The sequence below is a fragment of the Ovis aries genome, chromosome 7, assembly GCF_016772045.2.
Source record: "Ovis aries strain OAR_USU_Benz2616 breed Rambouillet chromosome 7, ARS-UI_Ramb_v3.0, whole genome shotgun sequence".
NCBI lineage: Eukaryota > Metazoa > Chordata > Mammalia > Artiodactyla > Bovidae > Ovis > Ovis aries.
In genome coordinates, this window is record NC_056060.1 from 36,587,397 (window position 1) to 36,604,311 (window position 16,915).

Here is a 16,915-nt window from a genome sequence, read left to right on the forward strand (position 1 = left end):
TTCGTCTAGTCAAGGCTATGGTTTTTCCAGTAGTCATGTATGGATGTGAGAGCTGGACTGTGAAGAAGGCTGAGCACCGAAGAACTGATGCTTTTGAACTGTGGTGTTGGAGAAGACTCTTGAGAGTCCCTTGGACTGCAAGGAGATCCAACCAGTCCATTCTGAAGGAGATCAGTCCTGGGTGTTCATTGGAAGGAATGATGCTAAAGCTGAAATTCCAGTACTTTGGCCACCTCATGAGAAGAGTTGACTCATTGGAAAAACTTTGATATTTAGAGAGATTGGGGGCAGGAGAAGAAGGGAGTGACAGAGGATGAGATGGCTGGATGGCATCACTGACTCGGTGGATGTGAATCTGAGTGAACTCCGGGAGTTGGTGATGAACAGGGAGGCCTGGCATGCTGCAGTTCATGGGGTCGCAAAGAGTCGGACACGACTGAGCGACTGAACTAAACTGAACTGCTCTGGTTGGCAGGGCCTGGCTCAGTAAAGCTTTAATCCGATTATCTCTGGATTTATTTAATCCAGAGGTTGCACTGCACTCCTTCCCTGGTAGTTTTTTTGGCCTGAGGTGACCCAGCCCCCATGGTCACCAAGGTTGAGTTAATGGCGACCTCCAAGAGGGTTTTTGCCAAGGGGGAGCCTTCCCAGAATGCTGCTGCCAGTGCCCTTGTCCCTCCAGTGAACCCCTGCTGACCAACACCTCCACAGGAGACCCTCTAACACTAGCAGGTAGTTTTGGTTCAGTCTCCTGTGGAGTCACTGCCCCTTTCCTGAGTTTTAGTGGGTATAAGGTTTTGTTTGTGCCCTCCAAGATTGAATTCTCTCTTTCCTCCAGTCCCTTGGAAGTCTTGTAATCAAATCCCACTGGCCTTCAAGGTCAAATTCCCTGGGGATTCCTAGTCCCTTTGTTGGATCCCAGCCTGGGAAGCCTGACATTGGTTTCAGAACCTTCATAACAGTGGGAGAACTTCTCTGGTATTATTGTTATCCAGTTTGTAGGTCACCCACTTGATGGGTATGGGATTTGATTTTATTGTTGTTGTGCCCCTCCTAACATCTTGTTTCAGCTTCTTTGTCTTTCTAGATGGGGTAGCTTTTTTTGGTAGGTTCCAGTGTCCTCCTCTTGATGGTAGTTCAACAGTTTGTGATTTTGATGCCCTTGCAGGAGGATATGAGTGCACATCCTTCTGCTCCACCATCTCCTACGTCTGTTCACTTTTGTTACTGAACAAATTTCGTATTCCCTGATGCACAGTGAGGCCAAGTTAATCGAAATATTAGGACTCGGAGCAGAGAAAGGATTATTGCAGGGTCAAGCAAGGAGAATGGGTGACTCATGCTCAAATCCCCTGAACTCCCTGTTGGTTTGGGGGGAAGAGTTCTTATAGGCAAAATTTGGGATGAGGGCTGTAGGATGTGTGGGTTCCTTCTGATTGGTTGGTGGTGAAGTAACAGGGCAATATTCCAGGAATCTTGAGCTCCCATCTGAATTTACCATCCTCCACCTGGGTGGGAGCCTTAGTTCCTGCAGAGGAACTCAAAGGTATTGTTATGTATATGTTTCTTCATGAGGAACCACGACCTTGGAACTCGGTGGAAGTCAAGGAGGGCGAATGGAGTCTGTTTCCTAAAACAAGAAACAGACACAGAATGCTTTTGTACCCCAGAGAGCCCCATAAGGTCCTGCTCTGTTTCACTTTAAACACCTTGAGTGAAGCAGCTTCACTCAGTGTAATTCAGTACCTGAAATTCAAACTGCTGGCCTTTGTAACTTTAAACCATGTTTCTCTGTCCAAAATGTCTGTTCTTATCCATCATATAACTTGTTGTATTCCATTTCTCGAAAATGATTTTCATATCTTTGAGGTCTGGTTGTTGTTGCAACCCTATGGACTGTAAAACCTCTCCAAATGCTTTTTTTAATATGCTATATTGCCTGTATTTTAAACCAGATTATCAGAATCATGTTTTCCAAATTTGCTTTAAAGATGTCCATCTAGATGTTTTTCAGTAGAGCAGTATTGAGTGTGTGGATGCTTAGTCACGTCTGACTCTTTGCAACCCCATGAACTGTACCCCACCAGGCTCCTCTGTGCATGAGGTTTTCCAGGCAAAGAATATTGGAGTGGGTTGCCATTTCCTACTCCAGGAGATATTCCCTACCTAGGGATCAAACCCATGTCTCCTGTCTCCTGCATTGGCAGGCAGATTTTTACCACTGCACCACTTGGGAATCCCCTAAATTCTGTTAAAAGTCGCACAGTCTATGATATTCTGTTATAGCAGCTTGAATGGACTAAGACGTCCATGTTGTGTATGTGTGTGCTCAGCTGTGTTCGACTCTTTGAGACCCCATGGACTGTAGCCTGCTACGCTTCTCTGTCAGTGGGATTCTCCAAGCGAGAATAATGGAGTGGGTTACTGTTTCCTTCTCCAGGGGATCTTCCTGACACAGGGATTAAACCTGCATCTCCTCTGTCTCCTGCATTGCAGGTTGATTCTTTACCACTGAGTGCAGTGTTAGACAAAACAAAAATTTTATTCATATATGTCTCTATACATACAGTATAGCCCTAGCTTTTTTTCATCACTAAAGTTCCAAATTTTAGCACTAACTTTTAACTGTCTTCATTAGCTGTATTCTTCCTTCAAATGTCCAACTGAAACTGTGCAACTCAGATTGGGACTTGAACCCACGTTCTTATGACTGAGATCACACACCTGGTCTTAGGACTTAAAGAAGCTCAGGCTTCTTGATGTCTCATGGCAGAAATAATTCAGTGAGAGACACAGGAATAGGTAGAAATTGCTAGGCAGTCATTGTAGGACTCTGAGACCTCATTCTTGTTTTCAATAAACATCTTGCTCCATTAACCTAAAGCTATACCCTATGTCCTGAATTCCTGGAATGTGTCCTTGGTCTGCTAAATTATCAGCACTCAGATCCAGGGAAGGGCAGTAATAGGAAAAGGTGTACGTCAAGGCTGTATATTGTCACCCTGCTTATTTAACTTCTATGCAGAGTACATCATGAGAAACACTAGACTGGAAGAAACACAAACTGGAATCAAGATTGCCAGGAGAAATATCAATAACCTCAGATATGCAGATGACACCACCCTTATGGCAGAAAGTGAAGAGGAACTAAAAAGCCTCTTGATGAAAGTGAAAGTGGAGAGTGAAAAAGTTGGCTTAAAGCTCAACATTCAGAAAACTAAGATCATGGCATCCGGTCCCATCACTTCATGGGAAATAGATGGGAAACAGTGGAAACAGTGTCAGACTTTATTTTTGGGGGCTCCAAAATCACCGCAGGTGGTGACTGCAGCCATGAAATTAAAAGACGCTTACTCCTTGGAAGAAAAGTTATGACCAACCTAGATAGCATATTCAAAAGCAGGGACGTTACTTTGCTGACTAAGGTCTGTCTAGTCAAGGCTATGGTTTTTCCTATGGTCATGTATGGATGTGAGAGTTGGACTGTGAAGAAGGCTGAGCACCGAAGAATTGATGCTTTTGAACTGTGGTGTTGGAGAAGCCTGTTGAGAGTCCCTTGGACTGCAAGGAGATCCAACCAGTCCATTCTGAAGGAGATCAACCCTGGGATTTCTTTGGAAGGAATGATGCTAAAGCTGAAACTCCAGTACTTCGGCTACCTCATGTGAAGAGTTGACTTATTGGAAAAGACTCTGATGCTGGGAGGGATTGGGGGCAGGAGGAGAAAGGGACAACCGAGGATGAGATGGCTGGATGGCATCACTGACTTGATGGACATGAGTCTGAGTGAACTCCGGGAGATGGTGATGAACAGGGAGGCCTGGCATTTTGCGATTCATGGGGTCGCAAAGAGTCGGACACGACTGAGCGACTGAACTGAACTGAATTAACTTCCCATATACCTGAGGGAAAAACAACTAGTGATCATTAATGTTTAGCCCATACATCTGGTCCATTGTAAAGTGGCTGAAAGTGAAAGTGAAAGTCACTCAGTCATGTCTGACTCTTTGCGACTGCACCGAGTATGTAGTTCATGGAATTCTCCGGGCCAGAATACTGGAGTGGGTAGCCTTTCCCTTCTCCAAGGGATCTTTCCAACCCAGGGATCAAACCCAGGTCTCCTGCATTGCAGGTGGATTCTTTACCAGCTGAGTTACAAGAGAAGTCCAAGAATATTGGAGTGGGCAGCCTATCCTTTCTCCAGCAGATCTTCCTAACCCAGGAATCAAACCAGGGGTCTCCTGCATTGCAGGCGGATTCTTTACCAATTGAGTTATCAGGGAAGCCCGTAAAATGGCTAGGGGGCATGAAAAAGAGAGGCAACTTAATACTAGGAGCAGGAGAAGCCATAAAGATGTTAAGCTAAACATTGTGACCTTTAAACTGATTGGTTAAAATTGATGTATTTTAAGCACAAAAAAGAGCCAACCAAAAATGTACAGATTAATACTGGTAAGGATATTAATCTGGGAGGCCAGGCCTCCCTGTCCATTACCAACTCCCAGAGTTTACTCAAACTCATATCCGTTGAGTCAGTGATGCCATCCAATCATATCATCCTCTATCGTCCCCTTCTCCTCATGCCTTCAATCTTTCCTAGCATTAGGGTCTTTTCCATTGAGTCAGTTCTTCACATCAAGTGGCCAAAGTATTGGAGTTTCAGCTTCAGCATCAGTCTTTCCAATGAATATTCAGGACTAATTTCCTTCAGGATAGACTGGCTGGATCTCCTTGCCGTCCAAGGGATTCTCAAGAGTCTTCTCCAACACCACAGTTCAAAAGCATCAATTCTTCAGTGCTCAGCTTTATTTATAGTCCAGTTCTCATGAAAAGACCCTGATGCTGGGAAAGATTGAAGATGGGAGGAGATGGTTGGATGGCGTCACTGACTCGATGGACATGAGTCTGAGTGAACTCCGGGAGTTGGTGATGGACAGGGAGGCCTGGCGTGCTGTGGTCCATGGGGTCGCAAAGAGCTGGACATGACTGAGCAACTGAACTGGACTGAACTGAACTCTCACATGCATACATGCCTACTGGAAAAACCATAGCTTTGACTAGATGGACCTTTGTTGGCAAAGTAATGTCTCTGCTTTTTAATATGCTGTCTAGGTTGGTCATAACTTTTCTTCCAAGGAGCAAGCGTCTTTTAATTTCATGGCTGCAGTCACCATCTGCAGTGATTTTGGAGCTCCCCAAAATAAAGTCTGTCACTGTTTCCACTATTTCCCATCTATTTCCCATGAACTGATGGGACCAGATGCCATGATCTTAGTTTTCTGAACATTGAGCTTTAAGCCAACTTTTTCACTCTTCTCTTTCACTTTCATCAAGAGGCTCTTTAGTTCTTCACTTTCTGCCATAAAGGTGGTGTCATCTGCATATCTGAAGTTATTGTTATTTCTCCCGGCAATCTTGAGTCCAGCTTGTGGTTCATTCAGTCCAGCATTTCTCATGATGTACTCTGCGTCATTAGTCATGATGTACTCTGCATTAAATAAGCAGGGTGACAATATACAGCTTTGATGTATTCTTTTCCCAATTTGGAACTAGCCTATTGTTCCATGTCCAGTTGTAACAGTTGCTTCTTGTCCTGCATACAGATTTCTCAGGAGGCAGGTCAGGTGGTTTGGTATTCCCATCTCTTTGAGAATTTCCCACAGTTTGTTGTGATCCACACAGTCAAAGGCTTTGGCGTAATCAATAAAGCAGAAATGGATGTTTTTCTGTAACTCTCTTGCTTTTCCAATGATCCAATGGATGTTGGCAATTTTATCTCTAGTTCCTCTGCCTTTTGAAAATCCAGTTTGAGCATTTGGAAGTTCATGGTTCAAGTACTATTGAAGCTTGGCTTGGAGAATTTTGAGCATTACTTTGCTGACATATGAGATGAGTGCAATTGTGCAGTAGTTTGAGCATTCTTTGGCATTGCCTTTCTTTGGGATTGGACTGAAAATGAATTTTTCCAGTCCTGTGGCCACTGCTGAGTTTTCCACATTTGCTGGCATATTGAGTGCAGCCTTTTAACAGCATCTTTTAGTATCTCCTTGGACCTAGTTGTTTCTAATCAGTTTATGTCATGTCTTGGGGCTACGTCAATACTTGTAAAGGTTGTTCCTATCCACTTCCTTGTTTCACAATCAGTCAAATTCTGTAGTTTCTATCTTTACAATAGTTCTTTTCTAATCTCAGTGTCCCACTCTTTCTATGTGAGCGCTTTGTAATTACCCACTACCTCAATGTCTTGATCCCTTCTCCAGTGACTCAGCAGTAAAGAATTTGCCTGCAATGCAGGAGACACAGGTTCCATCTCTGGGTGGGAAGATCTTCGGGAGGAGGAAATGGCAACTCATTCCAGTATTCTTGCCTGGACAATCCAATGGACAGAGGAGCCTGGCTATCTACAGTCCATGGAGTTGAAAAAGAGTTGGACATGACTTTGCGCGTACGCACACACACACACACACACACACCACTGTTGTCTTTGTCCATTCAGGCTGCTATAACAGTATCACAGACTGAGTCGTTTTTAATGAACAAATTTATTTCTCACTGTTCTGTGGGCTGGAAATTTAAGATCAGGGTGCCAGCTTGGTCATGTTCTGGTGAAGACAGTCTTCCAGGTTGCAGACTGCTGTCTTCTTGCTGTGTCCTTAAACTTGGGTGGCCGCAGTCCACAGTGGCTTGAAGCAGGACTTTGGATCCTTAGCCAGGAGTTAAAGTCAGGTCCGGCAGCGAGAGCCCTGAATCCTCGCCCACCAGACCAGCAGAACCAGTGGCCAGTAAAAAAGCCTTGGCCAGTCGGCTTTGTAGAAATGAATTTCCACAAAGAGTTGGAAAGTAGTGAAGCAAGTAAAGTGTTTAGAGAGGAAAAATTACATGTGGATAGACACACACGAGTGGTCTCAGAGAGTCATGCCCTCCTGGTAGTTTGAATCACTTATATGGGGCATTTCTTCCCAGTTTCCTCTGGCCAATCATCTTGCTTTATCTGGCTTTGAGTCCATATTTGGTTTACCTCCAGTTCTTCCTACGTGTGGAGTTTCCCTGTTGGTTCAGTAGTAAAGAATCCACCTCCACTGTCGGAGATGGTTCAGTCCCAGGGTTTGGAAGTTCCCCTGGAGAAGGAAATGGCAACCTACTCCAGTATTCCTGCTTAGGAAATCCCACAGACAGAGGATCCTGGTGGGCTACAGTCCATGGCGTTGTAAACGAGTCAGACACTACTTGGCGCCTAAGCAACAATACCTAGCCCATACGAAGTATTTTTAAATGTATTAAACGAATGGCACACCACTGTTTTAGAGCATTATGTAACCAAGTGCACGTGAAATCAGGTTTAAGAAAAAAATTCTCTCACAAAGTATATGGATGAAATCTATAGAAAATTTACAGCGACGTTGTTGATAATCAGAAGGGACCAGAGGAAGCCACCTGCCACATTTGTACAGCGATTTAAAAAGCGTCCTCATACAAACTTTGATTTTCACAACAACCCTGCAAAGGACGCTCTGGAGGTATTATTAACTCCGGTTTACGAGGAAACCGACCACCTAGGTCAGGCGTGATTGACTAAGGCGGAGCCGGGACGCTTGCTTCCGCCTCCCTGACCTAGGATCCTTCCCTGCCGCGCCTAGGCAGCCGCGAGTGGCGCTGGGGGACTCGGATTCCTTTTCTTCCCCTGTATCACATTTGCAAACCGATCCTAAAGGCGCGGCCCGCCGGCAGGTGCACGGCCAGGTGCAGGTGCAGGTGGCGGCCGACCAGCCCGGCGCCCTAGGCCGCGCGACCATAGAGTCCGGAAGTGCAGCCACAGCAGTTCCCTGCGGGCGCCGCTTGGTCCTAGCTCCGGCCACGCACACAAGGGCCGCGCTTCGGCGGGCTGAATGGCTGCAGGGCTGGCCGTCAGGGTGGTCGCGGGACTGGCGGCCGCGGCCTTGGCTGCAGTGTTCTTGGAACACTACGGCCTGGCCGGCTGGTCTTCACCACTGCCTCAGCCCCGCACTCCCCGGAGCCCGCACCCTGCGCCGGGTCCCGGAGCCAGCAACGTCTTCTGGGGTCTGCAGGTGACGCAGCGGGCGCCCAGGCCGGGGAGGTGGTGGTGGTGGTGGGGCTCATGGGGTTTCAGAGCGGGCACCAAGCAGTATGAGACGCCGGCAGTTTCCACTGGGGCGCGACCCGCTCCTGTTCCGGCCCAATCTCTGCGCTGGGGGTGGGGTGGTGGTGATGGTGGTGGTGGTGGTGCTGCTGCTGCTGCTCGTGCTTGTTCCCCCCCGGGGGATCGTGAATGCTCTGAGTCTTTGCCTTTTTCTTCCGCCGGAGAGAGCCCCTGGGTCGTCTCGGTCTGTGCCGCCTCTTCCTGACTCGGATCTCTGTTCAATACTCGCTTTCGGCAGATATCCGACATTCACCTGAGCAGGTTTCGCGATCCAGGCAGAGCTGTAGACTTAGAGAAGTTCTGTTCTGAAACTGTTGACATCATTCAACCAGCTCTCGTCCTAGCAACAGGTAGGGACGATTGCCGTGCTGTCCTGTGGTCCTGTGGTCCCAGTGGTAGAATACAACCAGTGCTGCAACCTTTTAACTAAGGGACGTTAGGAAAACTTTAGCTGCAGCCTCAGGTGAGCCCTCCTCCTGTAGAGGAGATGGGATATTGCAATTTTCTTTGCCTGTGGATAACTGAGTCAAGATCCGGTCTAAATGACTTGGCCATAGCAAGGTTTCGTCCTAGCGGTAGAAGCAAGGCACGTGATTCTCATGTTAGTGTCCTGTCTGCTGTATCTGTGTCTGTTTTGTTGTTGTACTTCTAGATTTGAGAGAGAATTAAGGAAAGACCTTTAACCAGGAATGAAAAGTTCTCATCCTCCTCCTTATACTCTTCTTTTTATTTTTTTAATTAAACTTTTCGATTTTCTTTGCAGTATTAATCGTTCTTATACCGTCAGTTGTTTGACGGACTGTTGTTTTTCATCCCTTCCTACTTCAGTGGCTTGGTTCCCTGGAATGTTCAAACCCCAAACCCTTTGCTCCCAACTGTGTTGAAGAAGAAGCTAAAGGAGCGTCTATCCTGGCTCTTGGGAAATTCATCTTCCACCCACCTTACAGAAACATCTCTGCTGATAGGATGAAGTCCTCATTTTATGGATGATCTCAGTTTCAAATGCTTAATTTCCTAGAAATTTTCTATTTCATTTTCCAAGCTACACCTTCCAGATTTTCTTGCTGTAAAATTAATACTTTGTTAGATCACATTTCCTGATTTGGGGTTTGGAAAATTAGGTTGCCATAGATACTAGGCAACTGCCCAAAGTGTTGGAATTTATTATTAAAGAGTTTTCAATTTGTCAGAGTTTCAGGATGCATTTTTACGGCTCTCTTTAAAGGTATAGTTTTCACAACCCATTTCTAATGTAACAGGGGGTTATAAAGGCACTTGTTGACCTATAAGAAACAAAAAATCCATGCTGAGAATCTTGTTTTATTTTTTTTAGGCTGCACTATGTGGCATATGAGATCTTAGGTCTCCAACCAGGGACGGAACCTGTGCCCCCTCCGTTGGGAGTACGGAGTCTTAACCACTGAACTGCCAGGGAAGTCCTAAGAATCTTATTATTATTTTTTCTGAGAATCTTAATTTAGATGACTTGCTTTGGATGCAGGTGGATTCACAGTGGTATCCTTAAACATGTTGAGTACTTTGAATATCTTCGTTCTTCAGTGTGCATTAAAAAAAAAGTTGAAACCCAGTCCAGCTTTACTTTGCATTGTGATTACCTTCTTTACCTTCTTTATATACCTACAGGAGACCTGACAGATGCCAAAACAAAGGAAAATTTGGGATCCATGCAGCAAGAGGTGGAATGGCAAACTTACCATAGTATTCTAAAGAAGACAAAAGTCATGGAAAAAACCAAGTGGCTCGATATCAAAGGAAATCATGGTAAGAGTGAAGTCCCGCCTGTAATTAAGACTAGATCTTTATAGGAGCCCAGATTCTCCAATTTAAATTGTAAAATTATAAAATGGGACATTGTAGCATAAGTTTACATACACTGAAGACCACAACTAAGAAATACAACTGCAATATGTGATTTTAAAACTTCAGATGTCACTATTAGGCCTTGAGGGGGAAGTTGGTATGATTTCTTTCTTCTTTACATGGAAGAAAAGCATATAGCAAAATCTATGGAGGAGGATGTTTAAAAAGATATACTTTTGCTAAGTGAAAGAAGCAAAATCCATAAGTCTATATACTGTATAATTTCATTTATATGATATTCAAGAAAAGGCAAAACTATAGACAGAGAACAGATTGTCGTTGCCAAGGGTTGGAGATAAAGAGGCTGACTACAAAGAGCCATCGTGAGATAATTTTGGGGTGGTGAAGATACTGTTCTGTGTCTTGAGTGTGCTGGTAGATACATGACTATTGTGCTTGTCGATATCTTTAGAACTGTACATCACAAAGATTGAATTTTGCTATGTATATTTAAAAATTTAAGTGACAAGTATATCCACATATGTGTAAAGAGAAATGGATAACCCCTTCCCAATTTTTTAGATTGTGATTTTTACGTTAATAAGAAAATGAACTATTTTCCAAGGGTTCTGATGGTAAATTTGTTTGTTTCATAAAAGTTGACTTTCTTTTTGGTTATTTAAGTATTTCATTTTGTCTGCCTCATTTTATTATTCATTGCTGATGAATACCTATTTATATATTTTTTAAAAAGGTATATTTATAAATTCTATCTGGTGAAATACACAGCTATTAGTTAGATCAGAAAATGCTCTCTATAAAAAACAGTTGCTCCTTTGCTCACTGCAGCTAGAGAAAGCCCATGTACACAACAAAGAAGACCCAGTACAGCCAAAAATAATGAACAAATAAATATTAAAAAGAAACAAAACAGTTAACCCTTGAACAATGTGGAAGTTAAGGGGACCAACTACCAGGCAGTTGAAAATTTGGCCAATTTTGCAGTTGGCCCTCTGCATCTGCAGATTCAACCAACTAAGGATCTATAGTACTGTAATATATATTTATAGAACAAAATTCACATGGAAGTGGCTTTACATAGTTCAAATCCGTGTTGTTCAAGTGTCAACTATAGTTCTTACAAATTAGCTACAAATTATAATTAAAGGTAGGGTTCTGGCTTACGACTTTCTCTGGTATGTTTACATTCCCTTTTTTTCCCTGACCTTAATTAGGGGTACTGGTCAAATTCTTTTTCAATAAAAAGCAAATCTGCGTATATTAAAAGTTTTCTAAGGCAAACTACTGACGTATTTTAAGTAACAGGTATCAAATGGAGTTTTGTGATTAAATAATTTGGATAGTCTTTTGGAGTTCATAATCATTTGATTTGTATAGGCATAAATGCTAATGGTATATATATGTATGTGTATGCATGTATACACATACATGTGTATATATACATACATGAATCTTTATTAACATTTAACTGTAACAGGGAGTTCCTTGGTGGTCTCATGGTTATGACTCAGTGCTTTCACTTCTGTGAACTGAGTTCAATCCCTGGTCTGGAAACAGATCCTGTAGGCCATGCCATGTGGCAAAAAAAAAAAAAAAAAAAAAATAACTATAACAGAGTTGTTCTCTTAAGCAAGAGGATTATATATGTGATAATGTTTCTTTTGGCCTAAGTTGAATTTACAGCTTATTCTCTTAAGTTTATTAGAAATGTAGTGGATTCTTGGAAGTCAAAACTGATAGACAATTTTAGCTATTGCAATCAAGCAATCAAGCTCTATGAAATTCTATTTCCAGATAAGTATTCTATGATGTCCTTAACCTTTTTCCTTACCATTATATAACTTCTTTATTACTGAGTCTTTTTTAAGATTTAAGAAGAGAGGGGCTTTGGCCCTATTATCAAAGTCATCTACTATATAGAAGTCCTTGACATGGATCCGTATATCAGCCATGAATCCAGTCCTTCTTGACTCCCAGAGGCACATGATTAAAATAGTAGCAGCAGTCATCCAGTCTTACAACATCAAATTGATTTATTCTGACTAATGCATAATTCAAAGTACTTATTCTTCTTCAATATAATAGATGCCTTAGATAAGTTTCCAGATAATCTGAATTCTATTAAGTTACTAAGTTTTAAAAATTAAAATCAAATGCTAGTCTAATTAATTGGCATCTGTCATCTAAAGTATTATTGAAAGAATTGTCATTTTTCTTCAGTCATTAACATGTTTGCATTTTTCTTTTTAATATAGATGATATTTGCTCTTTTCTTTTTAATTAGATGCATTCAACATTCCAAGTCGGGAGAGTGTTGAGAATTATTACAGGTACTGTAATGAACAGAAGATAGACAACAATGTAGAGTTTGTGTTACAAAGGGGGTACAGTCAATTCACTTAATGGGTGATAACATTTTTTAACGGAGAAAAGAACCTCTGGTAATTAAAAAATGGAGCCTTTTAGTTGTTTATCATTATTATTTTGGTGATTCATTTTTGTTTGTTTGCTTAGACAGCCCTTTGTTCTTTTCATTTCATATAATTTAATGCTTTTTGTTGGCTAATGGTACTTTTAATATTTTATACAGACTGTTTGTTTTTTTGCTGTTGATATACAGCAAAAGTCATTTAGATCAGAGCTTGTCAATCAGAGTACTGTGGACTTTAAGAATACTAACCTACTGATTCTGTTAGCCTCTGGGGTGGCTGAAGAGCCCAGTTGGTCACTTCTGGGTGCTTTGTCCAATATGTCATACAAATATTTTTTTTAAATTAATGTGCTGCTGCTGCTAAGTCACTTCAGTCATGTCTGACTCTGTGCGACCCCATAGACAGCAGCCTACCAGGCTCCTCCGTCCCTGGGTTTCTCCAGGCAAGAACGCTGGAATGGGTTGCCATTTCCTTCTCCAATGCCTGAAAGTGAAAAATGAAAGTGAAGTCGCTCGGTCATGTCTGACTCTTCATGACCCCATGGACTGCAGCCTACCAGGTTCCTCCACCCATGGGAGTTCCCAGGCAAGAGTACTAGAGTGGGGTGCCATTGCCTTCTCCAGATTTATGTGCATAAATATGAAAAAGGCAATGAATATGAAAGGATCTTTGAATCAGAAAACCAATTGTCTAGTTTCAGTGTATTGGAATTCTTCTTTTGGCTGTAATTTCACTTTTTGTTCCTGTAGCTTTGTTCTCCATTGTTTCAGTAGCTTTGTTCTACATTGTCAATTAGTCAAGTAGCAAGTATTAAGAGTCTATCATTAGGTGGATAGTATGAGAGAAACAAATATGCCCTCTATCTTCAAGTGAGTCTAGTTAAGGTAGATGAAATTTGTTTAGGAAATGGTTAGAAAAGAACACGAAGGAATGGCTGATGAAATGCTAGATTATTTGTTACACTTAATTATCACTATGAGAAATCAGAAAAGGCACACGTCAGCATGGGGTAGACATATAGCAGACTTTATTTTTCATTTTTGTTTTTCATTGAGATATAACTGACATATAACATTATGTAAGCTTAAGGTGCGCAGTGTGTTAGTATGATTCATTTATATATTGCAATATGATTATCACATAAGATTAGCTAATATCTCTATCACTTCACATAGTTATTGTTTCTTTTTTGTGGAGTAAACAGTTAAGATCTGGTCTGTTAACAACTTTGAAGTTTATAATACAGTATTTTAAAATTATAATTACTACACTGTGCATTAGATCTATTTATCTACTAGTTGCAAGTTAGAAAAGACTTTGTAAAAGTAGTGAAAATTGCGTCCAGTCTTAAAAGATGGGTAGCCTTTGGAGGAGTAAGAAATTTTGAGGGGTATATTTTAGGCAAAAGGATGAGTATAAACAGAGCTTTAAAAACTAGAATGAGGTTTTGAGTGCAGTAAGGAAATTGTTATAATCAGAATAAAGGTTCATTTTGAGGATTGAAACAACGTTGGATAGAGAGTGTAGAGCCAGTTCATGGTGATGTCAAGTGACAAGCATAGAAATTTAGATGTGATGGGTAATAATAGTTTATAATCCAGTATAGGTTCCTAAGGAGATAAGCAACATAGGAAAATAGTATTTTATAAAGGGCAGATACATAACAAACTAGAGATAGGGATAATAAAAAGGAAAAGGGAGAGACTGGAGTTGTATAGACCAAGTAGGAAAATCCTACAGTAGTTTAACCATCATAAGGAAAAGGCTGGAAATGAGTAGAAGACCTGTCTGAATGAGGATCGTGGATATGGGGATGGTGACATGAATTTGAGGATGATAACTGGTTAACAGATAGAGTCACCATAACATGGAAGAGGGGGTTGTCCTCTTTTGTTAAAGTGAGAAAAGAGAAGGACAGAGATGAAAATCGCCCACTTCTTATTAGCTATTTGTATCTTTGATGGTGATTATGGGAATGGGCTTAAGAGACATTTTCAAAGAATTAACAGGATTTAGGGTCTGATTAGTAATTGGGAAAAGTCAAATTATTAATCACTTTAAAGTTTCTTGCCTTTATATTTTTGTTTCTAACCATTAAACTTTATCTGGATTTAATAAATGACATTTAGCTAGAGATACAGGCATTAGGAAGTATCACATGAAAGGAAGGAAAAAAATCTTGAGGTTAAATCATGATCTCTAGAATGCCTCAGAGATGCCAAAATCTAGAATTCAAAGACTATTATATATTTTAACCTCTTTCAAGTACCTGAATTTTATTTTAGATAGTTAGATTTTAATATGTCAAAAATGTAGGAAAGGAAATAATATATATGAGATTATAAGATCTTGAAGAATAACTGTGAAAAAAAAAGCAGGAAAAATATCAATACAAATTTTAATGAGGAAAAAACCCTGAAATAGGAATTTTTAAAATATCAGGAAGAGAGGTAATAGAACCAATTGACTATTAATCATAATATCTATGACAGTAATTTTATGATATATTTGATAGTTGTTGTTGCTTAAAAATAGCTCCCTGATGGCACATTAAATTTCAGAAGTTTATTTGTATTTCTTTCACATGTACTGTTAGGTAAAATATCATATAAGACACTCGGATATTTTCTTTTTTTTTTTTTTTAGTTTTTAATTTTTTTAATTTTAAAATCTTTAATTCTTACATGTGTCCCAAACATGAACCCCTCTCCCACCTCCCTCCCCATAACATCTCTGTGGGTCATCCCCATGCACCAGCCCCAAGCATGCTGTATCCTGCGTCAGACATAGACTGGCGATTCGATTCTTACATGATAGTATACATGTTAGAATGCCATTCTCCCAAATCATCCTACCCTCTCCCTCTCCCTCTGAGTCCAAAAGTCCGTTATACACAGCTGTGTCTTTTTTCCTGTCTTGCATACAGGGTCGTCATTGCCATCTTTCTACATTCCATATATATGTGTTAGTATACTGTATTGGCGTTTTTCTTTCTGGCTTACTTCACTCTGTATAATCGGCTCCAGTTTCATCCATCTCATCAGAACTGATTCAAATGAATTCTTTTTAACGGCTGAGTAATACTCCATTGTGTATATGTACCACCGCTTTCTTATCCATTCATCTGCTGATGGACATCTAGGTTGTTTCCATGTCCTGGCTATTATAAACAGTGCTGCGATGAACATTGGGGTACATGTGTCTCTTTCCATTCTGGTTTCCTCGGTGTGTATGCCCAGCAGTGGGATTGCTGGGTCATAAGGTAGTTCTGTTTGCAATTTTTTAAGGAATCTCCACACTGTTCTCCATAGTGGCTGTACTAGTTTGCATTCCCACCAACAGTGTAGGAGGGTTCCCTTTTCTCCACACCCTCTCCAGCATTTATTGCTTGCAGATTTTTGGATCACAGCCATTCTGACTGGTGTGAAGTGGTACCTCATTGTGGTTTTGATTTGCATTTCTCTAATAATGAGTGATGTTGAGCATCTCTTCATGTGTTTGTTAGCCATCCGTATGTCTTCTTTGGAGAAATGTCTATTTAGTTCTTTGGCCCATTTTTTGATTGGGTCGTTTATTTTTCTGGAGTTGAGCTGCATAAGTTGCTTGTATATTTTCGAGATTAGTTGTTTGTCAGTTGCTTCATTTGCTATTATCTTCTCCCATTCCGAAGGCTGTCTTTTCACCTTGCTTATATTTTCCTTTGTTGTGCAGAAGCTTTTAATTTTAATTAGATCCCATTTGTTTATTTTTGCTTTTATTTCCAGCATTCTGGGAGGTGGATCATAGAGGATCCTGCTGTGATTTATGTCAGAGAGTGTTTTGCCTATGTTCTCCTTTAGGAGTTTTATAATTTCTGGTCTTACATTTAGATCTTTAATCCATTTTGAGTTTATTTTTGTGTGCGGTGTTAGAAAGTGATCTAGTTTCATTCTTTTACAAGTGGTTGACCAGTTTTCCCAGCACCACTTGTTAAAGAGACTGTCTTTACTCCATTGTATATTCTTGCCTCCTTTGTCAAAGATAAGGTGTCCATATGTGTGTGGATTTATCTCTGGGCTTTCTATTTTGTTCCATTGATCTATATGTCTGTCTTTGTGCCAGTACCATACTGTTTTGATGACTGTGGCTTTGTAGTAGAGCCTGAAGTCAGGCAAGTTGATTCCTCCAGTTCCATTCTTCTTTCTCAAGATTGCTTTGGCAATTCGAGGTTTTTTGTATTTCCATACAAATCTTGAAATTATTTGTTCTAGTTCTGTGAAAAATATGGCTTGTAGCTTGATAGGGATTGCATTGAATTTGTAAATTGCTTTGGGTAGTATATTTATTTTCACTATATTGATTCTGCCGATCCAGGAACATGGTCTATTTCTCCATCTATTAGTGTCCTCTTTGATTTCTTTCATCAGTGTTTTATAGTTTTCTATATATAGGTCTTTAGTTTCTTTAGGTAGATATATTCCTAAGTATTTTATTCTTTTCGTTG

General features: G+C 41.0%; 1 protein-coding gene across 5 annotated transcripts in view; it reads left to right on the top strand.

The window, feature by feature from the left end:
* The first annotated feature begins 7,817 nt into the window (after window positions 1-7,817).
* TMEM62 (transmembrane protein 62) overlaps window positions 7,818-16,915 on the top strand; it is a 45,156-nt gene continuing 36,058 nt past the window's right edge. For 4 of the 5 annotated variants that reach the window (XM_004010490.6, XM_042253055.2, XM_015096959.4 and 1 more), the window contains exons 1-4: window positions 7,818-8,066; window positions 8,397-8,508; window positions 9,803-9,940; window positions 12,285-12,330. In XM_004010490.6, the coding sequence (XP_004010539.1) occupies window positions 7,887-8,066; window positions 8,397-8,508; window positions 9,803-9,940; window positions 12,285-12,330 (476 nt within the window). In that variant the 5' untranslated portion in view covers window positions 7,818-7,886. The remainder of the gene's footprint in view (window positions 8,067-8,396; window positions 8,509-9,802; window positions 9,941-12,284; window positions 12,331-16,915) is intronic. The other variant, XM_012181297.5, reaches the window with a different exon arrangement.